This window comes from Heterodontus francisci, chromosome 34, assembly GCF_036365525.1.
Source record: "Heterodontus francisci isolate sHetFra1 chromosome 34, sHetFra1.hap1, whole genome shotgun sequence".
In the NCBI taxonomy this organism is placed as follows: domain Eukaryota; kingdom Metazoa; phylum Chordata; class Chondrichthyes; order Heterodontiformes; family Heterodontidae; genus Heterodontus; species Heterodontus francisci.
This window is the reverse complement of record NC_090404.1, coordinates 14,846,909-14,869,583: the sequence shown is the minus strand read 5'-3', so window position 1 is coordinate 14,869,583 and position 22,675 is coordinate 14,846,909. Positions and strand designations below refer to the sequence as shown.

General features: G+C 54.3%; 1 protein-coding gene across 1 annotated transcript in view; it reads right to left on the bottom strand.

Moving 5' to 3' along the window:
- Nucleotides 1-20,885, bottom strand: part of LOC137349099 (nuclear factor of activated T-cells, cytoplasmic 4-like) — a 104,830-nt gene extending 83,945 nt beyond the window's left edge. Inside the window, exons 1-3 of the mRNA XM_068014438.1 lie at nucleotides 20,600-20,885; nucleotides 5,348-6,503; nucleotides 3,522-3,684 (exon numbers count right to left, since the gene is read on the bottom strand). Of these exons, the coding sequence (XP_067870539.1) occupies nucleotides 3,522-3,684; nucleotides 5,348-6,503; nucleotides 20,600-20,696 (1,416 nt within the window). The 5' untranslated portion in view covers nucleotides 20,697-20,885. The remainder of the gene's footprint in view (nucleotides 1-3,521; nucleotides 3,685-5,347; nucleotides 6,504-20,599) is intronic.
- Between the last annotated feature and the right edge of the window lie 1,790 nt (nucleotides 20,886-22,675).

Here is a 22,675-nt window from a genome sequence, read left to right as displayed (position 1 = left end):
GACTGTAACTGGGAAGAGGTGGGTGAGAGGGTTAATCCTCTCCGATAGGAACAGGCTGCCCGGTGTCTGACTGTCACTGGGAAGAGGTGGGCGAGAGGGTTAATCCCCTCCGATAGGAACAGGCTGCCCGATGTCTGACTGTAACTGGGAAGAGGTGGGTGAGAGTGTTAATCCTCTCTGATAGGAACAGGCTGCCCGGTGTCTGACTGTAACTGGGAAGAGGTGGGTGAGAGGGTTAATCCCCTCCGATAGGAACAGGCTGCCCGGTGTCTAACTGTAACTGGGAAGAGGTGGGTGAGAAGGTTAATCCCCTCTGATAGGACCAGGCTGCGCGGTGTCTGACTGTAACTGGGAAGAGGTGGGTGAGAGGGTTAATCCCCTCCGATAGGAACAGGCTGCCCGGTGTCTGACTGTAACTGGGAAGAGGTGGGTGAGAAGGTTAATCCCCTCCGATAGGAACAGGCTGCCCGGTGTCTGACTGTAACTGGGAAGAGGTGGGTGAGAGGGTTAATCCTCTCCGATAGGAACAGGCTGCCCGGTGTCTGACTGTTACTGGGAAGAGGTGGGTGAGAGGGTTAATCCTCTCTGATAGGAACAGGCTGCCCGGTGTCTGACTGTAACTGGGAAGAGGTGGGTGAGAGGGTTAATCCTCTCCGATAGGAACAGGCTGCCCGGTGTCTGACTGTAACTGGGAAGAGGTGGGTGAGAGGGTTAATCCTCTCCGATAGGAACAGGCTGCCTGGTTCTGAGGAACACTCATTTTCAGGAAAATTACAATGAAGAGGTATTGTTCAGTTCTGCGGAGCATTGAGCTGGGAGCATCGGTTGAGCTTCAGAGCCAGTCATTCTGATCTGGGCAGACGGCCTAATTATGAATGAGTTGGACTGGAGCCTGGCCTGGATTCTGGACTGTGTTTTAGCAGACAAAGGCACAAGCTGACTGAAAATGGCCAGAAAATGGTTTGTGCTGTCACGGCACACCTTTGCACATCCAGAATGCCAGAGATTCCCAGCCTAGTTTGGCCCTCGGGCTACGATTAGAGAGGCACGCGATGGTATCAGTCATCCAACTGCTTTCTAAACATGCCTGATATCTTGCCTTGTCCTGGGAGTGTTTGATGGGGACAGTGTAGAGGGAGCTTTACTCTGTATCTAACCCCCATACTGTACCTGTCCTGGGAGTGTTTGATGGGGACAGTGTAGAGGGAGCTTTACTCTGTATCTAACCCCCATACTGTACCTGTCCTGGGAGTGTTTGATGGGGACAGTGTAGAGGGAGCTTTACTCTGTATCTAACCCCCATACTGTACCTGTCCTGGGAGTGTTTGATGGGGACAGTGTAGAGGGAGCTTTACTCTGTATCTAACCCCCATACTGTACCTGTCCTGGGAGTGTTTGATGGGGACAGTGTAGAGGGAGCTTTACTCTGTATCTAACCCCCATACTGTACCTGTCCTGGGAGTGTTTGATGGGGACAGTGTAGAGGGAGCTTTACTCTGTATCTAACCCCCATACTGTACCTGTCCTGGGAGTGTTTGATGGGGACAGTGTAGAGGGAGCTATATTCTAGCTGTGTGAAATTGGAGTGGGCTGAATGGAAGCTGTTTACCAGGCCGTGCGAGACTTGTAGTCTCCGGGAGAGTAATTTCAGAGCCACTACTATGAAAACAATTGGCTCTGCTGAGAAATATTTCAAATATTTACACTGGGACCACACCAAAGGCCCATGTTTATAAAAAAAAACAATTTGCTTGGTTCTGTTCTTAATTACAGCTGGAAGACAGAAACAACATTCTCCCCAGCCCCACTCGGGTAAATTTGACTAAAGCCTGCAATCTAGGCCAGAGGTGAAGTGGTGACCTTTTGGTGATGTCACGGCACCAGGGCCTGTTGGACAATCCTTTGTTTTTCCGATTTGGGAACTCAGTTTTCATCTGCAAACCTCCGGGACACAGGAAGGTCTCAGGTTTCATCGCCCGACCCGACTCTGTGGCATGTTAGTTGATGCCAGTCTCTCTCTCTCTCTCTCTCTCCCCCCGTCTGCCTCTGCCACACCCTCATTTGTCCTCCCCCCTCGCTCCGACCCCTCCCCCACTCCAACTCCCTCTCTCACTTGGCCTCTCTCTCTCACTCTGCTTCCTTCTCTCTCACTTACTCTCTCCCTCACTCTCTCTCTCTCTCTCACTCCGCCTCCTTCTCTCTCATTCCGCCTCCTTCTCTCTCACTTACTCTCTCTCTCTCACTCTGCCTCTCTCTCTCTCTCTCTCTCTCTCTCACTCTGCCACCCTCTGTCTCTCTCTCACACAGTACGCCTTCCACTCTCTCACTCTCTCTCTCACTCTGCCACCCTCTGTCTCTCTCTCTCTCTCACACTATGCCTTCCACTCTCTCACTCTCTCTCTCACTACGCCTTCCACTCTCTCACTCTGCCTCCCTCTCTCTCCCTCTCTCACTTGGTCTCTCTCACATTCTGCCTCCCTCTCTCTCACTCTCTCTCTCACTACACCTCCCTCTCTCTCACTCTCTCTCTCACTACACCTCCCTCTCTCACTCTGCCTCTCTCTCTCTCACTCTGCCTCCCTCTCTCTCTCTCACTCTGCCTACCTCTCTCTCTACCTCTCACGATGCCCCCTTCTCTAGCACTCTGCCTCTCTCTCACTCTCTCACTACACCTGCTTCTCTCTCGCTACGCCTCTCTCTCTCTCACTACGCCTCTCTCTCTCTCACTACACCTCTCTCTCTCACACTACGCCTCCCTTTCTCACTCTCTCTCTCTCACTACGCCTCTCTCTCTCACTCTGCCTCCCTCCCTCTCTCTCACTCTACCGCCTACCTTCCCTTCGTCTCTATGCTCCATCGCCCTTCCTCACTCCGTCTCCCTCCCTCCCTCGCTCTATCTCCCTCCCTCGCTCTGTCTCCCCCTCTCCCTCGCTCCGTCTCCCTCCCTTGCACCGTCTCCCTCCCTCGCTCTGTCTCCCTCTCTCCCTCGCTCCGTCTCCCTCCCACTCTCGCACAGTCTCTCTCCTTCTGTCTCCCTCCCCCCTCGCTCCGTCTCCCTCCCTCGCTCTGTCTGCCCCCATCTCTCGCTTTGTCTCCCTCCCTCCCTCGCTCTGTCTATCCCCCGTCTCTCGCTTCGTCTCCCTCCCTCCCTCACTCTGTCTCCCTTCCTTGCTCTGTCCCTCTCTCTCTTGCTGAGTCTCTCTCCCTCTCTCCGTCTCCCTCCCTCTCTCCATCTCCCTCTCTCCATCTCCCTCCCTCCCAAGCTCTGCCTCCCTCTCTCTCTCTCTCTCTTCACCGCCGGTCGACCCCGTTGAGGCTTCACTCCGTGACGGGGGCGTGGGTCAAAGGTCGACATACCCTGAACTCGCCGCCTGTCACGATCCCACCTGTTGGACAGTGACAGTTACACCGCGGGGAATGGGCTCCGCGGTAAACAAGCGAGCCCGGGCAACCCTCCCAGGTGCCAATCTCTTCTCGCCAAGCCCCCGCACCCCCCCCCCCCCCCCCGCCCCCCGGTGTACCTTGACTACCGGGTGGCCTCCCCCGGCCGCCTTCACTGCTCCTCGGCTGCCTTCCGTCTCGTAGTGCGCTCGGTGGTGTGTCTTGGGCTGCACCTCAATCTTCAATTCCAGGTGTTCGTAATGGCTGGGCAATGGCCAGTCCAGAGGAGGCAGAGCGGAGGCCCTGCAGGGAAACACAACACCCATCACTCTGCCAATCCTACCACAGCCTCATGGTGCCCAGAGGGGAGAGAGTCATGACACAAAAACAACAAGGATGCCACCTCGTCTCAGTGTTCAACAGCATCTCTCTCACTGACACTCACTGGTCCTGTGTCTGAATCTCACAATATCAAGATTTACCCCTCTCTCTCTCACTCCCCTCTCTCTCAGGGTGATATCTGTGCACTGACTGGTGTCTCTCAGTCCCTCTCTCAGTGTGATATCTGTACACTGACTGGTGTCTCTCAGTCCCTCTCTCTCAGGGTGATATCTGTACACCGACTGGTGTCTCTCAGTCCCTCTCTCAGTGTGATATCTGTACACTGACTGGTGTCTCTCGGTCCCCTCTCTCTCAGGGTGATATCTGTACACCGACTGGTGTCTCTCAGTCCCTCTCTCTCAGGGTGATATCTGTACACTGACTGGTGTCTCTCAGTCCCTCTCTCTCAGGGTGATATCTGTACACTGACTGGTGTCTCTCAGTCCCTCTCTCTCAGGGTGATATCTGTACACTGACTGGTGTCTCTCAGTCCCCTCTCTCTCAGGGAGATATCTGTACACTGACTGGTGTCTCTCAGTCCCTCTCTCTCAGGGTGATATCTGTACACTGACTGGTGTCTCTCAGTCCCTCTCTCTCAGGGTGATATCTGTACACTGACTGGTGTCTCTCAGTCCCCTCTATTTCAGGGTGATATCTGTACACTGACTGGTGTCTCTCAGTCCCTCTCTCTCAGGGAGATATCTGTACACCGACTGGTGTCTCTCAGTCCCTCTCTCTCAGGGAGATATCTGTACACTGACTGGAGTCTCTCAGTTCCTCTCTCTCAGGGTGATATCTGTACACTGACTGGTGTCTCTCAGTCCCCTCTATTTCAGGGTGATATCTGTACACTGACTGGTGTCTCTCGGTCCCCTCTCTCTCAGGGTGATATCTGTACACCGACTGGTGTCTCTCAGTCCCTCTCTCTCAGGGTGATATCTGTACACTGACTGGTGTCTCTCAGTCCCTCTCTCTCAGGGTGATATCTGTACACTGACTGGTGTCTCTCAGTCCCCTCTCTCTCAGGGAGATATCTGTACACTGACTGGTGTCTCTCAGTCCCTCTCTCTCAGGGTGATATCTGTACACTGACTGGTGTCTCTCAGTCCCTCTCTCTCAGGGTGATATCTGTACACTGACTGGTGTCTCTCAGTCCCCTCTCTCTCAGGGAGATATCTGTACACTGACTGGTGTCTCTCAGTCCCTCTCTCTCAGGGAGATATCTGTACACTGACTGGTGTCTCTCAGTCCCTCTCTCTCAGGGTGATATCTGTACACTGACTGGTGTCTCTCAGTCCCTCTCTCTCAAGGTGATATCTGTACACTGACTGGTTTCTCTCAGTCCCTCTCTCTCAGGGAGAGATCTGTACATTGACTGGTGTCTCTCAGTCCCCCTCTCTCAGGGAGACATCTGTACACTGACTGGTGTCTCTCAGTCTCTCTCTCTCAGGGTGATATCTGTACACTGACTGGTGTTTCTCAATCCCCTCTGCATGCAGTGTTTGATGGGGACAGTGTAGAGGGAGCTTTACTCTGTATCTGTCTACCTTTTGGTTGACCACAATCTCCGCCGACTGTTACGTACCGAAAGATGGGGCTGTGCCCGCCCACACGGGCCTTGGTCCATACGAAGGGTGAGGGGACGGTCAGATATTCCATGGGCACCGTGTCCTTCTTGAGCAGCTGGTATGAGACTGTGCCCTCCTCTCCCGCTAGCCCAGTGCCAATCCCAGGGTACTGATTCCCTCCGGCCTCCCCCTCAGTCTCCTCAGCCTCGCGGAACAGGGCCACCGTCTGCTCCTGTGACGTCCGACGGGCCTTGTGCGGGATGTCCCCGGTGACGGAGGCCCCGCCCTCGAAGGCCGGGGGCAGCTGGAGGTGCAGCAATGAGGAGGGGTCCTCCTGGGGCGACAAGGCCTCATCTGTGATGCTCCCCCTGCGGGAGGTGACGGGAGAGGGGCTGGGAGAGGGCCGGGCCGAGCCCGAGCGTTGGTGGTGCTGGTAGTGGTAGTAGTAAGAGCAGGCCTCAGGGCCCGAGTGCCGCCTCTTGCCGCAGGGCGAGCTAGGCCGGGAGGGTGGGCCGGAGGAGGGCCCCCCCCGGGGGCTGAGCCGGCTGCCCTCGTCCGTGACAGGCGAGGGGCAGGGCGAGGAGGGGGAGCTGGGCGAGGCCCAGGCCTCGTCGAGGGGCCAGGCCCGGCCGTGGGAGGGCGAGGCCAGGGCGAAGCGCAGGGCCGCCTCCCTCAGCTCGGGCTCCACGTCGTCGTAGACGTGGGAGGCTGAGCCGCAGGAGGAGGCCGCGTCGGAGAGCCAGCCCCGGCTGGAGAAACTGCTCGCTGAGCTGGGGCTGAGCGAGCAGTCACGGTAGCCAAACGGGTCCAGGGGCAGGTAGAGGTGGTCCCGGCCGAAGGGGGAGGAGGAGGAGGAGGAGGAAAGCTGGGGCCGCGGGTCTCCCCAGCCGTCGGGGCCGCAGTCCTCGTCCGCCAGCTCCATCTCCTGGCCCCCGTCGCTGGGGGGCGAGATGGAGGTGATCTGTATGCTGGGGCAGGCCAGCACCTTGCACCCCCCCAGGTGGATCAGCCGGGCCGGCTGGCTCTCGTAGGTGTCGCCGTTGGTTACCGGCCTGGGGGGAGGGGAGTGCATTCCAGCCCGGCCGGGCACTCCATGCCGCGGGATCCCGATTGGCCGATTCACCGTGAAGGAGGGGCCCTTCGAGTAGGCTGGGGTGTCATCTGCCTCCAGATCTGGAGAGAGAGAGAAAAAACAACATTGAGATGATGTTCTCTTTGTTCCCGTCTTCAGTTCCTCCTCTCTACGATTAAAATACAAGGTTACACTTGTCAGGATGGGATGAATAGGCTGGGTCTCTTCATACTTGAAAAGAGAAGTCTAACTAATACCTGGAATGGGCGGCTTGTCTTATGAGGAAAGATTGGACAGGCTGGGCTTGTATCCGCTGGAGTTTAGAAGAGTAAGAGGCAACTTGATTGAAACATATGAGATCCTGAGGGGTCCTGACAGGGTGGATGTGGAAAGGATGTTTCCCCTTGTGGGAGAATCTGGAACGAGGGGTCACTGTTTAAAAATAAGGGGTCGTCCATTTCAGACAGAGATGAGGAGAAATTTTTTTCTCTCAGAGGGTCGTGAGTCTGTGGAATTCTCTTCCTCAAAAGGTGGTGGAAGCAGAGTCTTTGAATATTTTTAAGGCAGAGCGAGATAGATTCTTGATAAGCAAGGGGGGGTGAAAGGTTATTGGAATCGATTCGAAAGGATGTGATAAATGGACACTTGGATAATAATGATATGATTGGGTATAGTCAACATGGATTTATGAATGGGAAATCATGTTTGATGAACCTGTTGGAGTTTTTTGAGGATGTTACTAACAGAATTGATAAAGGGGAGTCGGTGGACGTGGTATACATGGATTTTCAGAATTCTTTTGATAAAGTCCCCCCAGGAGGTTGGTTAGCAAAATTAAAGCACATGGAATAAGGGGTAATATACTGACCTGGATTAAGGATTGGTTAGCAGGCGGAAAGCGGAGAGTAGGAATAAACGGGTCATTCTCATGTTGGCAGGCTCTGTCGAGTGGGGTACCGCAAGGATCAGTGCTTGGGCCTCAGCTGTTCACAATATATATCAATGATTTGGATGCAGGGACCAAATGTAGTATTTCCAAGTTTGCAGGTGACACAAAACTAGGTGGGAAAGTGTGTTGTGAGGAAGATGCAAAGCGGCTTTAAGGGGATTTGGACAGACTTAGTGCATGGGCAAGAATGTGGCCGACGGAATATAATGTGGAAACTTGTGAGGTTATCCACTTTGGTAGGAGGAATAGATGTGCAGAGTATTTCTTAAATGATAAAGAGATTAGAAAGTGTAGATGTATAAAGGGACCTGGGTGTCCTTGTCAATAAGTCACTGAACGCTAACATGCAGGTGCAGCAAGCAATTAGGAAGGCTAATATGTTAGCCTTTATCGCAAGAGGATTTGAGTACAGGAGTAGTTAAGTTTTGCTTCAATTGTATAGAACATTGGTTCGACTGCACTTGGAGTACTGTGTGCAGTTTTGGTCCCCTTACCTTAGGAAGGATATTATTGTCATAGAGGGAGTGCAACCTAGATACACCAGACTTCTAACCGGGATGGCGGACTGTCCTATGGAGAGAGATTGGGTCAACTGGGTCTGTATTCTCCAGAGTTTCGAAGAATGAGAGGTGATCTCATTGAAACATACAAAATACTTAAAGGGATAGTTAGACAGGGTAGATGCAGGTAAGATGTTTCCTCTGGTTGGGGAGTCTAGAACCAGGGGATACAATTTCAAAATAAGGGGGAAGCCACTTAAGACAGAGATGAGGAGAAATTTCTTTACTCAGAGGGTTGTGAATCTTTGGAATTCTCTACTCCAGAGGGCTGTGGAAGCTCAGTCATTGAGTAAGTTTAAAGTAGAGATTGACAGATTTCTAAATACAAATGACATAAAGAGATATGGGGATAGTGTGGGGAAAAGGGCATTGAAGTGGATGATCAGCCATGATCATATTGAATGGCGGGGCAGGCTCGATGGGCTGAATGGCCTACTCCTGTTCGTGTATTCGAGGGGTGACCGAATAGAGGTCTTTAAAACTATGAAAGATTTTGATAAAATGGTTCCAGAGAGAATGTTTCCCACTTGTGGGGGAGAGCACAATGAGAGACCATCGATATCAGATAGTCACCAAGAAATCCAATCGGGAATTCAGGAGAAACCTCTTTACCCAGAGAGTGGTGAGAATGTGGAACTCTCAACCCCCATCGAAGCAAATAGTATAGATGCATTTAAGGGGAGGCTAGACAAGCATATGAGGGAGAAGGGAATAGAGGGTTACAATGATAGACTTAGATGTGGAAAGATGGGAGGAGGCTGGAGTGACGTTAAACCTCGTCCTCACCAATCTGCCTGCCACAGATGCATCTGTCCATGACTGTATTGGTCGGAGTGACCACTGCACAGTCCTTGTGGAGACAAAGTCCCGCCTTCACATTGAGGATACCGTCCATCGTGTTGTGTGGCACTATCACCGTGCTGAATGGGATAGATTTCGAACAGATTTAGCAATGCAAAACTGGGCATCCACGAGGCGCTGTGGGCCATCAGCAGCAGCAGAATTGTACTCAACCTCAATCTGTAACCTCAGAGCCCGGCATATCCCCCACTCTACCATTACCATCAAGTCAGGAGACCAACCCTAGTTCAATGAAGAGTGCAGGAGGGCATACCAGGAACAGCACCAGGCATACCTCAAAATGAGGTGAAGCTACAACACAGGACTATCTGCATGCCAAACTGCATAAGCAGCATGCGATACAGAGCTAAGCGATCCCATAACCAACGGATCAGATCTAAGCTCTGCAGTCCTGCCACATCCAGCCGTGAATGGTGGTGAACAATTAAACTAACTGGAGGAGGTGGCTCCACAAACATCCTCAATGATGGGGGAAGCCCAGCACATCAGTACGAAAGATAAGGCTGAAACATTTGCAACAATCTTCAGCCAGAAGTGCCCAGTTGATGATCCATCTCAGCCTCCTCCTGAAGTCCCCAGCATCACAGATGCCAGACTTCAGCCAATTTGATTCACTCTACGTGATATCAAGAAACGACTGAAGGCACTGGATACTGCAAAAGCTATGGGCCCTGACAATATTCTGGCAATAGTACTGAAGACCTGTGCTCCAGAACTAACTGCACCCCTAGCCAAGCTGTTCCAGTACAGCTACAACACTGGCATCTACCCTGCAATGTGGAAAATTGCCCAGGTATGTCCTGTACACAAAAAGTCCAACCCGGCCAATTACCGCCCCATCAGTCTACTCTCGATCATCAGTAAAGTGATGGATGGTGTCATCAACAGTGCCATCAAGCGGCACTTGCTTAGCAATAACCTGCTCAGTGACGCTCAGTTTGTGTTCTGCCAGGGCCAATCAGCTCCTGACCTCATTACAGCCTTGGTCAAAACATGGACAAAAGAGCTGAACTCCAGAGGTGAGGTGAGAGTGACTGCCCTTGACATCAAGGCAGCATTTGACTGAGTATGGCATCAAGGAGCCCCAGCAAAACTGAGGTCAATGGGAATCAGGGGGAAAACTCTCTGCTGGTTGGAGTCATACCTAGCGCAAAGGAAGATGGTTGTGGTTGTTGGAGGTCAATTATCTGAGCTCCAGGACATCACTGCAGGAGTGCCTCAGGGTAGTGTCCTAGGCCCAACCATCTTCAGCTGCTTCATCAATGACCTTCCTTCAATCATAAGGTCAGAAGTGGGGATGTTCGCTGATAATTGCACAATGTTCAGCACCATTCGTGACTCCTCAGATACTGAAGCAGTCCATGTAGAAATGCAGCAAGACCTGGACAATATCCAGGCTTGGGCTGATAAGTGGCAAGTAACATTCGCGCCACACAAGTGCCAGGCAGTGACCATCTCCAACAAGAGAGAATCTAACCATCTCCCCTTGTCATTCAACAGCATTACCATCGCTGAATCCCCCACTATCAACATCCTGGGGGTTACCATTGACCAGAAACTGAACTGGAGTAGCCATATAAATACTGTGGCTACAAGAGCAGGTCAGAGGCTGGGAATTTCTGTGGTGAGTAACTCACCTCCTGATTCCCCAAAGCCTGTCCACCATCTACAAGGCACAAGTCAGGAGTGTGATTGAATACTCTCCACTTCCCTGGATGGGTGCAGCTCCAACAACACTCAAGAAGCTCGACACCATCCAGAACAAAGCAGCCAGCTTGATTGGCACCCCATCTACAAACATTCACTCCCTCCACCACCGACGCACAGTGGCAGCAGTGTGTACCATCTACAAGATGCACTGCAGCAAAGTGCCAAGGCTCCTTAGACAGCACCTTCCAAACCCGCAACCTCTACCACCTAGAAGGACAAGAGCAGCAGACGCATGAGAACACCACCACCTGCAAGTTCCCCTCCAAGTCACACACCATCCCAACTTGGAACTATATCACCGTTCCTTCACTGTCGCTGGGTCAAAAACCTGGAACTCCCTTCCTAACAGCACTGTGGGTGCACTTACCCCACATGGACTGCAGCGGTTCAAGAAGGCAGCTCACCACCACCTTCTCAAGGGCAATTGGGGACGGGCAATAAATGCTGGCCTGGCCTGCGACGCCCACATCGTGTGAATGAATAAACAGTCTCAGGATAAGGGGCCATTGAGGAATGGGAAGAGGGGAAACTCTTTCACTCCGAAGGTTGTGAACCTTCGGAATTCTCTATGCCAGCGGGTTGTGGATGCAGAGTCATTGAAGATATTCAAGACCGAGGTGGATTCATTTTTGCGCAGTGAGGGAATTGAGGGATATGGGGAGTGGGCGGGGAAGTGGAGGCGAGGTAGAAGATAAGCCAAGACCTTATTGAGTGGTGCAGCAGGCTCGAGGGGCCGAATGGCCTATTCAGCTAACAATTCTTGCGTTCTCACTTGGTCATGGTCAGAACAGCTGGAGTATTGTGTCCAATTCCAGGCACCGCACTTTAGGAAGGATGTGTCGGCCTTGGAGAAGAGGCAGAGTTTTACTGGAATGATACCAGGGATGAGGGTCTTCAGTTAGATGGAGAGACTGGAGAAACTGGGATTGTTCCCCTTAGAGCAGGGAAGGTTAAGGGGAGCTTTAATAGAGGTGTTCAGAATTACACAGGGTTTTGATAGATTAGATGGGGAGAAATATTTTCTCTGGGCAGTAGGGTCAGTAACCAGAGAAAATAGACATGAGAACGAGAGGGGGAGATGAGAAATGTTTCTTCAGCAGCGAGTTGCTGCGATCTGGAACGCGCTGCCTGAAAGGGCGTGGAAGCAGATTCTGTCGTAACTTTCAAAAGGGAATTGGATAAATAATTTGAAAGGACAAATTTACAGGGCTCTGGGGAAAGGAGAGGGGGTTGGTGACACTAATCTGGGAAGCTCTTTCATAAGAGCTGGCACAAGCACGATAGGCCAAATGGCCTCCATCTTTGCTGTACGATTCCACTTGCAAAATATCCCTCCGTGGTGCCACACAGTGGCTGGGGGCTGCAACTGCACCGTGACGGTTGACGCAGCAAAACTGAACCAGGGCGTCAGAATGCCCTGGGTTCGGGCTCCAATCCAGGGAATTCAGCACAAAATCCGGGGCCGACCCTCCGGTGCCGGTACTGAGGGCATGCTGTGCTGTCGGAGGTGTCATCGTTCTGGTGAGGTATTTAACTGATCAATCGGGGGGGCATAAAAGCACCCACGGCCACTATTTGCAGAAGAGCAGGGGAATTTTTTTCCATACCCTGGGCTAACATTTAACCCCTCGATCTAAATCAGCAAAAGACTTATGAGCTGGCCATTGCTGTTTTGTGGGAGCTTGCTGTGCACTCCCTACATTACAACGCTTCAAACATACTTGATTGGCTGTGAAATGCTCTGGTATGCCCTGAAGTCTTAAAAGGTGTTAAAGAAGGGCACATCTTTTTTCTTTACACCTTTAAAGGTGCTCCACTTATCTTCTCACTGAAGTACAGTTGAATGATGGGGGTGGCTGATATAATCGGGGTAGCTCTCCTGAAAGGGGGTGGGATAACACATTGCGAAGCAACTATTCACCAGGGAGCCTGGGAAATCTCATGATTTCCCACATTGCCAGTCAATCCCTGGTGACACGTTATCATCATGTGGTCACGGCCCCCTCCCCAGGCGTGTAGGGGTGTTACTGTTCTGGTAAATTTTCTGCTTCATTAACAAAGTCCTGATCCAGATCAGCATTTCCTCTTGTGGTGTCCTTGACAGCACTGGGTCAAGGAGCATTCCTGCAGTTAACCTTCCAACTCTGACTTCGCGTGCACTATGATTGAGATTAAGAGAGAGAGAGAGAGAGATGCAGGGAATACACACATGTGTCTTTCTTCATGCTAAATTAGCTTATTTTTTAAAACAAGTTGATTGAATTTTGAAAGCCTATTTGAGGGGAACAGACATCAGAGGAGAAATAGTAACACAGAGAATGCACACGTGTCTTTCCTCATGCTAAATTGTCTTATTTTTTTAAACAAATAGATTGAATTTTGAAAACCGATTTGAGGGAAACAGTCATCGGAGGATAAAGAGCGGCAGAGAGAATGCACGCAGGTGCCTTTCCTCATGCTAAATTAATTATAGAAATAAGGTGTTTCACTGCCGAAAACCTATTTGAGGGAAACAGAAAGGGAGGAAGGAAGGTGAGAAACAAGTTGAGGGTGAGAGTTACCTCAGGCTGCTTGCCGCTCATCCTTGGGGGAGTGAATAAGGAGGAGGGATAAGGGTGAAGTGAGTGAGAATGGAGCAAGAGGGGTGGGAGGATACTAGGGCTGAGCTGGTATCATGAAGGGGAAGGTGTGAAATGTGGTGAGCGAGGGGATGGTAGGAAGGAGAGAAGTAACAGAATGTGAATGGGAGAAGGGGATAAAGTTGGAGCAGGCAGCGAGGGGGAAACAGGTGATTGGGGCAGAGGCCGAGAGGGTGGGAGATGTTGGGTTTCCCTGCAACTCCCACCCCAATTACAACTTTTGATGGCTGTGCCCACCATGCAGAACCAGACCCTACCACCCACCTCCGACTGAAAGGGCAGAAAAAAAGACTGCAGCACCACCGCTGGCGGAAGAGTATAATTACAGCGTGACATGTTTACATAACAATAACAACAATTTGCATTTATGCCGTGCCTTTAACATGGTAAAGCATCCCGAGGTGCTTTCCAAGAGCGAATACCAAACAAAATTTGTCACCGAGCCACATCAGGAGATATTAGGACTGGGGGAACCAAAAGAGCTTGGTCAAAGAGGTAGGTTTCAACTCGAGTCGAAAGGAGGAGGGAGGTGGAGAGGTTCAGGGAGGGAATTCCAGAGCTCGGGGCCCAGGCAGCTGAAGGCACGGCCGCCAATGGTGGAGCCATTAAAATCGGAGGATGCGAGAGAGGCCGGAATTAGAGGGGGGCAGAGATCTCGGAGGGTTGTGAGGCTGGGGGAGGTGGCAGAGTTTTGGATGAGGTAAGGTTTACAGTGGGTGAAGGTGGGATCCCGGTCCGGAGTGCATTGGAAGAGTCAAGTCTCAAGGTAACAGAGGCAGCTCCCATTGTAAATGTAAACATAGTCATTTACAATAATCGGAAGTGAGAGGAGCCACAAGCAGACAGAACATTCGTTAATATTATCGATGGTGCGGGGGGGGCCATGGTTCCTTCTCTACCTCTCTGGAGAGGGATGCATCGTGGGGGTGGGGGGGGGTGGTGGGTACGGTTACCACGGGTGATAGCTACCCTCACCCAGCTGACCCCATTTTTTTGCACGCAGGTCCCAACAGTGAAACCAAGCAGGATATTCAACAATAGGAGCCTCACCCTTACCACAACTGACTGTCAAATCACTCCCCACCCCGCCCCCACCCCCACCTGCTGCATCAGGAGTTACTGAATGGCGATTCAGAGCAGGAGCCCCTTGCCCCCCCCCCCCACCCCCCCCCCCCCACACCCCGCGTGCCCCAGCTGCACACAGATGCCCCACCCACTACCTCGAACCAGTGGGTACTGAGGCCAAATTGGGGAGGTGAATCTAGATCAGTGTCAAGGCACACCTGGGCACTGGAACAAACCCTTCATTACCCTCTCAACATTCCTCCGTCTGCCTTTACCCCAGCACCCTCCCCCACCCTGTCGAACACAAGCAAAGGCGGGAACAAAGGAGGACACTGCACCACACGAACACTCCGAGTGACGCTCGTTCTGAGCAAGGCAATCTGTTTACAATGATTGGGGGCACCCAGTCAACACTTTGCAAGATTAACCCTCGCTCACCCACCTCTTCCCAGTTACAGTCAGACACCGGGCAGCCTGTTCCTATCAGAGGGGATTAACCCTCTCACCCACCTCTTCCCAGTTATAGTCTGACACCGGGCAGCCTGTTCCTATCAGAGGGGATTCACCCTCTCACCCACCTCTTCCCAGTTACAGTCAGACACCGGGCAGCCTGTTCCTATCAGAGAGGATTAACCCTCTCACCCACCTCTTCCCAGTTACAGTCAGACACCGGGCAGCCTGTTCCTATCAGAGGGGATTAACCCTCTCACCCACCTCTTCCCAGTGACAATCAGACACCGGGCAGCCTGTTCCTATCAGAGGGGATTAACCCTCTCACCCACCTCTTCCCAGTGACAATCAGACACCGGGCAGCCTGTTCCTATCAGAGGGGATTAACCCTCTCACCCACCTCTTCCCAGTTACAGTCAGACACCGGGCAGCCTGTTGCTATCAGAGGGGATTAACCCTCTCACCTACTTCTTCCCGGTTACAGACACCGGGAAGCCTGATGGGGGTGAAGGACAGACACATCAGCTGGGAAGAGGGGGTGTCAGTCAGAAAGACAGGGGTATTATTCGGGAGATGAGGGGAATGAGTTGGAGGGAGGATACTGAGTTTGAATGGGAGGGGGAGTTCTCAGCCACAGTGGGAGAGGGGATTGAGTCAGAGTGGGGGACAGTGTGTTAAAGAAGGAGAGCAAGGAGTCGGTCGGAGGGAGAGCGGGGAGTCAGTAAGAGGGAGAGGGGGGAGTCAGTCAGAGGGTGAGGGGTATCAGTCTGAGGGGGGAGTCAGTAAGAGGGAGAGGGGGGAGTCAGTCAGAGGGTGAGGGATATCAGTCTGAGGGGGGAGTCAGTCAGAGGGAGAGGGGGGAGTCAGTCAGAGGGAGAGGGGGGAGTCAGTCAGAGGGTGAGGAGTATCAGTCTGAGGGGGGAGTCAGTCAGAGGGAGAGGGGGGAGTCAGTCAGAAGGCGAGGGGTATCAGTCTGTGGGGGCAGTCAGTCAGAGGGCGAGGGGTATCAGTCTGAGGGAGGGGAGTTGGTCGGAGGGAGAGAGGGGAGTCAGTGTGAGGGAGAGAGGGGAGTCAGTCGGAGGAGGGGTCAGTCAGAGTTGGAGGGGAGTCATTCAGTGGGAGAGAGGGGAGTCAGTTAGAGGAGGTGAAGGAAGTCAGTAGGAGGGAGAGAGGAGTCAGTGGAGGGAGAGAGGGGAATCGGTTGGAGGGGGAGAGGGGAGTCAGTCGGAGGGAGAGGGCAGTCACTCGGAGGGGGAGAGGGGAGTCAGTCGGAGTGGCAGGGGAGTCGGTTGGAGGGAGAGAGGGGAGTCAGTCGGATGGAGAGTGGAGTCAGTCGGAGGGAGAGAGGGGAGTCAGTTGGAGGGAGAGAGGTGAGTCAGTCAGAGATAATGAGGGGAGTCAGTCGGAGGAGGAGAGGGGAGTCAGTCGGATGGAGGTGGAGTCAGTCAGAGGGAGAGAGGGGAGTCAGTCGGAGGAGGAGAGAGGATTCAGTTGGATGGAGAGGGCAATCACTCGGAGGGGGAGAGGGGAGTCAGTCGGAGGGAGATGGCAGTCACTCGGAGGGGGAGAGGGGAGTCAGTCGGAGGGAGAGGACAGTCAGTCGGAGGGAGAGAGGGGTGTCAGTCGGAGGGAGAGAGGGGAGTCAGTGGAGGGAAAGAGGGGAATCGGTTGGAGGGGGAGAGGGGAGTCAGTCGGAGGGAGAGGGTAGTCAGTCGGAGGGAGAGGGGAGTCAGTCGGAGGGAGAGAGGGGAGTCAGTCAGAGGGAGAGGGGGGAGTCAGTCAGAGGGTGAGGAGTATCAGTCTGAGGGGAGAGTCAGTCAGAGGGAGAGGGGGGAGTCAGTCAGAAGGCGAGGGGTATCAGTCTGTGGGGGCAGTCAGTCAGAGGGTGAGGGGTATCAGTCTGAGGGGGCAGTCAGTCAGAGGGCGAGGGGTATCAGTCTGAGGGAGGGGAGTTGGTCGGAGGGAGAGAGGGGAGTCAGTGTGAGGGAGAGAGGGGAGTCAGTCGGAGGAGGGGTCAGTCAGAGTTGGAGGGGAGTCATTCAGTGGGAGAGAGGGGAGTCAGTTAGAGGAGGTGAAGGAAGTCAGTAGGAGGGAGAGAGGAGTCAGTGGAGGGAGAGAGGGGAATCGGTTGGAGGGGGAGAGGGGAGTCAGTCGGAGGGAGAGGGCAGTCACTCGGAGGGGGAGAGGGGAGTCAGTCGGAGTTGCAGGGGAGTGGGTTGGAGGGAGAGAGGGGAGTCAGTCGGATGGAGAGTGGAGTCAGTCGGAGGGAGAGAGGGGAGTCAGTTGGTGGGAGAGAGGTGAGTCAGTCAGAGATAATGAGGGGAGTCAGTCGGAGGAGGAGAGGGGAGTCAGTCGGATGGAGGTGGAGTCAGTCAGAGGGAGAGAGGGGAGTCAGTCGGAGGAGGAGAGAGGATTCAGTTGGATGGAGAGGGCAGTCACTCGGAGGGGGAGAGGGGAGTCAGTCGGAGGGAGATGGCAGTCACTCGGAGGGGGAGAGGGGAGTCAGTCGGAGGGAGAGGACAGTCAGTCGGAGGGAGAGAGGGGTGTCAGTCGGAGGGAGAGAGGGGAGTCAGTGGAGGGAAAGAGGGGAATCGGTTGGAGGGGGAGAGGGGAATCGGTTGGAGGGGGAGAGGGGAGTCAGTCGGAGGGAGAGGGTAGTCAGTCGGAGGGAGAGGGGAGTCAGTCGGAGGGAGAGAGGGGAGTCAGTCTGAGGGAGAGAGGGGAGTCAGTCAGAGAGGGAGGGGGGGAGTCAGTCAGAGGGAGAGAGTGGAATCGGTTGGAGGAGGAGAGGGAAGTCAGTCGGAGGGGAGAGGGGAGTCAGTCAGAGGGAGAGAGGGAAGTCAGTCGGAGGGGAGAGGGGAGTCAGTCAGAGGGAGAGGGGAGTCAGTCAGAGGGGGAGAGGGGAATCGGTTGGAGGAGGAGAGGGAAGTCAGTCGGGGGGAGAGGGGAATCAGTTGGAGGGAGAGGGGAGTCAGTCGGAGGGGGAGGGGAGTCAGTCAGAGGGAGAGAGGGAAGTCAGTCGGAGGGGAGAGGGGAGTCGGTCGGAGGCAGAGAGGGGAGTCAGTCAGAGGGAGAGGGGAGTCAGTCAGAGGGGGAGGGGCGTCAGTCAGAGGGAGAGAGGGGAATCGGTTGGAGGAGGAGAGGGAAGTCAGTCGGAAGGGAGAGGGGAGTCAGTCAGAGGGAGAGAGGGGAATCAGTCAGAGGGAGAGAGGGAAGTCAGTCGGAGTGAGTGAGGCGAGTCAGTCAGCGGAGGAGAGGGGAGTCAGTCGGAGGAGGGGAGGGAAGTCAGTCGGAGGCGGAGAGGTAAATCAGTCGGAGGAGGGGAGGGAAGTCAGTCAGAGGGAGAGAGGGGAATCGGTCAGAGGGGGAGGGGGGAATCGGTTGGAGGAGGAGAGGGAAGTCAGTCGGAGGGGCGAGGGGAGTCAGTCGGAGGGAGAGAGGGGAGTTGGTTGGAGGCGGAGAGGGGAGTCAGTCAGAGGGAGAGAGGAGTCAGTCAGAGGGAGAGAGGGGAATCAGTCAGAGGAGGGGAGGGAAGTCAGTCGGAGTGAGTGAGGCGAGTCAGTTAGCGGAGGAGAGCGGAGTCATTCGGAGTGAGTGAGGGGAGTCAGTCGGAGGAGGAGAGAGGAATCAGTCAGAGGAGGGGAGGGGTATCAGTTGGAGGGAAAGGGGAGTCAGTTGGAGGAAGAAAGGGGAGTCAGTCGGAGGAGGAGAGGGGAGTCAGTCGGAGGAGGAGAGAGGAGTGAGTTGGAGGAGGAGAGGGGTGTCAGTTGGAGGGAGAGAGGGGAGTCAGTTGGAGGAGGAGAGAGGAGTCAGTTGGAGGGAGAGAGGGGAGTCAGTCGGGGGAGGAGGGGAGTCAGTCGGAGGAGGAGAGGGGAGTCAGTTGGGGGGAGAGAGAGGAGTCAGTCAGAAGGAGAGAGGGGAGTCAGTCAGGAAGAGGAGAGAGGAGTCAGTCGGAGGAGGAGATGGGAGTCAGTCGGAGGAGGAGAGGGGAGTCAGTCGGAGGGGGAGGGGAGTCAGTCGGAGGGGGAGAGGGGAGTCAGTTGGAGGGAGAGAGAGGAGTCAGTCGGAGGTGGAGAAGGGAGGCAGTCGGAGGGGGAGAGGGGAGTAGGTCGGAGGGGGAGAGGGGAGTAGGTCGGAGGGGGCGAGGGGAGTCAGTCGGAGGGAGAGAGGGGAGTCAGTCGGAGGGGGAGAGGGGAGTCAGTCGGAGGGAGAGAGGGGAGTCAGTCGGAGGGAGAGAGAGGAGTCAGTCAGAAGGAGAGAGGGGAGTCTGTCAGAGGACAAGTTGACAGTTGGAGGGAGAGAGGGGAGTCAGTTTGGGGCGGAGAGAGGAGTCATCGGAGGGAGAGAGGCACAACAGTCGGAGGGGAAGAGGGAGGTGAGTCTGAGGGCGAGTGGAGTCAGTCAGAAAGAGAAAGGGGAGTCAATCCGAGGGTGAGTGGAGTCAGTCGGGGGGCAGAGGGGAATCAGTTGGAGGGGGAGAGGGAGTCAGTTGGAGGGAGATAGGGGAGTTAGTTGGAGGGGGAGAGGGTTGTCAGTCGGATGGGGAGAGAGGAGTTAGCCGTAGGGAGAAAGGGGAGACAGTCAGAGGGAGAGAGGCGAGTGAGTCGGAGGGAGAGGGGAGTCAGTTGGACTGGGAGAGGGGAGTCAGTCAGAGGGTGAGAGGGGAGTCTGTCAGAGGGAGTGAGGGGAGTTTTGCGGAGGGAGAGAGGGGAGTCACAGAGGAGGGGAGGGAAGTCAGTCGGAGAGGAGGGGGAGTCAGTCGGAGGGACAGAAAGGATTCAGTCGGAGGGAGAGAGAAGGGTCAGTCAGAGGGGAGAGGGGAGTCAGTTGGAGGGAGAGAGAGGAGTCAGTTGGGGGGGGGGGAATTTGTCATGGAGTGTGGGAGTTTCAGAGGGAGGGAGTGTTTCACTGGAATGAGAGGTGTTTCGAGGGAGGGTGGATGTCTCTGGGTGTGAGGGGGCTTAGAGGGAGAGAAGGCGGGAGTGTGACACTGGGAGTGTGGGGGGTTTAGAGGAAGGGAGGGAGGGAATGTGTCACTGGGAGTGTGGGGGGTTTAGAGGGAGGGAGAGAGTGTGTCACTGGGAGTGTGGGGGGTTTAGAGGAAGGGAGGGAGGGAATGTGTCACTGAGAATGTGGGGGGTTTAGAGGAAGGGAGGGAGGGAGTGTGTCACTGGGAGTGTGGGGGGTTGAGAGGAAGGGAGGGAGGGAATGTGTCACTGAGAATGTGGGGGGTTTAGAGGAAGGGAGGGAGGGAGTGTGTCACTGGACGTGTGGGGGGTTTAGAGGAAGGGAGGGAGGGAGTGTGTCACTGGGAGTGTGGGGGGTTTAGAGGGAGGGAGGGAGTGTGTCACTGGGAGTGTGGGGGGTTTAGAGGGAGGGAGGGAGTGTGTCACTGGGAGTGTGGGGGGTTTAGAGGGAGGGAGGGAGTGTGTCACTGGGAGTGTGGGGGGTTTAGAGGGAGGGAGGGAGTGTGTCACTGGGACTGAGGGGGGTATGCAGGAAGGGAGGGAGTGTATTACTGGGAGTGAAGGGAGGTTGGACGGAGGGAGGGAATGTGTCACTGGGAGTGAGGGGAGTTTGGAGGGAGGGCAAGTGTCACAGTGAGTGAGGGGTGGGCAGAGAGATGGGCACTCAGAGGGAGGGGCATTCGGAGGGAGGGGTGATGCAGAGGGAGGGTGGATTCAGAGGGAGGGGATGCAGAGGGAGTGGAATCAGAGAGGCAGGGGCTAGACAAAGGTGATTCAGAGAGGGCAGACGTTGGAGGCAGGGCGATCTGGAGAGAGGAGTAAAATTGGAGGGCGGTGGGTGTTCGAGGGACAGAGGGAGGGGGAGTCAGAGGAAGGGGGAATCTTGGGATGGGGTGTGGCTTTCCTCGCTGCGAGGGGGAGGGGGGTGGGTCAGCAACAGGGGCACGGGCGATGCCCCCTCAAGCTGAGATGCCGCTCTGGCTGTGATCTACTGACCTGAGGCCCCCGGCCCTGAGCGGGGAACCTCGAGTTCCTCCCCAAAGGTCAACCTAAAGTCCAGCTCCTCATCCTCGTCGCAGCCTGACGCCCTCATTCCTCCTGCCTGACTCCCAGGCGAGGGAGACTCTCCCACGAAGGCAAGTCTGCTCCGACACTCCGAACGGTTTCTCCCCGATTCTCTGAGGGTCCTCCAGAATCCTCCAACTCGCTCTCTCTCTCTCTGTCTGTCCAACTTCTGGGAAAGTTTAAAGAAAACTTTCTCTGCTCCTCCCAGCACTCGACATTCCCCTCCCAATATCACTACACCCATTCCCCCCCACCCTACCCCGCGCCACTAGCACGCTTTACATTGGCTCACTCGGCACACCCCCGGCATTTCTGCACACACCATTGGTGTCCCCTGCTCCGCCTCCGCTCCCTGATGGGACGGTCAACCCGCCAGTCTTCCTGAGAGTGGCCAACAGCTCCCCTGCCTGTTTAAAGCAGACCGCCTCCTTCTCCCTCCTTCAACCCCTCTTAAAGAACGGCTGTAAATTTGGATTCAAATCAGGCTTGATTAACACTCCCACCCCCAGCTCCGACTGCAATTTTAACACACACGGCTGAGTTGTCAAGACATCCGAAAGCCTGTGGTCCTTCACTGGCCCGAATGTGACAGTGTGAGGGAGCTGGATTAACATCAGTACAGATACAGTCAGTAACACAAGGTGCTGGGGAGAGGGGTTACTGAGTGACAGTGTGAGGGAGCTGGATTAACATCAGTACAGATACAGTCAGTAACACAGGGTGCTGGGGAGAGAGGTTACTGAGTGACAGTGTGAGGGTGCTGGATTAACATCAGTACAGATACAGTCAGTAACACAAGGTGCTGGGGAGAGGGGTTACTGAGTGACAGTGTGAGGGAGCTGGATTAACATCAGTACAGATACAGTCAGTAACACAAGGTGCTGGGGAGAGGGGTTACTGAGTGACAGTGTGAGGGAGCTGGATTAACATCAGTACAGATACAGTCAGTAACACAGGGTGCTGGGGAGAGGGGTTACTGAGTGACAGTGTGAGGGAGCTGGATTAACATCAGTACAGATACAGTCAGTAACACAGGGTGCTGGGGAGAGGGGTTACTGAGTGACAGTGTGAGGGAGCTGGATTAACATCAGTACAGATACAGTCAGTAACACAGGGTGCTGGGGAGAGGGGTTACTGAGTGACAGTGTGAGGGAGCTGGATTCACATCAGTACAGATAATGTCAGTAACACCGGGTGCTGGGGAGAGGGGTTACTGAGTGACACTGTGAGGGAGCTGGATTAACATCAGTACATATACAGTCAGTAACACAGGGTGCTGGGGAGAGGGGTTACTGAGTGACAGTATGAGGGAGCTGGATTAACATCAGTACAGATACAGTCAGTAACACGGTGCTGGGGAGAGGGGTTACTGAGTGACAGTGTGAGGGAGCTGGATTAACATCAGTACAGATACAGTCAGTAACATGATGCTGGGGAGAGGGGTTACTGAGTGACAGTGTGAGGGAGCTGGATTAACATCAGTACAGATACAGTCAGTAACACAAGGTGCTGGGGAGAGGGGTTACTGAGTGACAGTGTGGGGGAGCTGGATTAACATCAGTACAGATACAGTCAGTAACACTGGGTGCTGGGGGGAGGGGTTACTGAGTGACAGTGTGAGGGAGCTGGATTAACATCAATACAGATACAGTCAGTAACACAGGGTGCTGGGGAGAGGGGTTACTGAGTGACAGTGTGAGGGAGCTGGATTAACATCAGTACATATACAGTCAGTAACACAGGGTGCTGGGGAGAGGGGTTACTGAGTGACTGTGTGAGGGAGCTGGATTAACATCAGTACAGATACAGTCAGTAACACAGGATGCTGGGGAGAGGGGTTACTGAGTGACAGTGTGAGGGAGCTGGATTAACATCAGTACATATACAGTCAGTAACACAGGATGCTGGGGAGAGGGGTTACTGAGTGACAGTGTGAGGGAGCTGGATTAACATCAGTACATATACAGTCAGTAACACAGGGTGCTGGGGAGAGGGGTTACTGAGTGA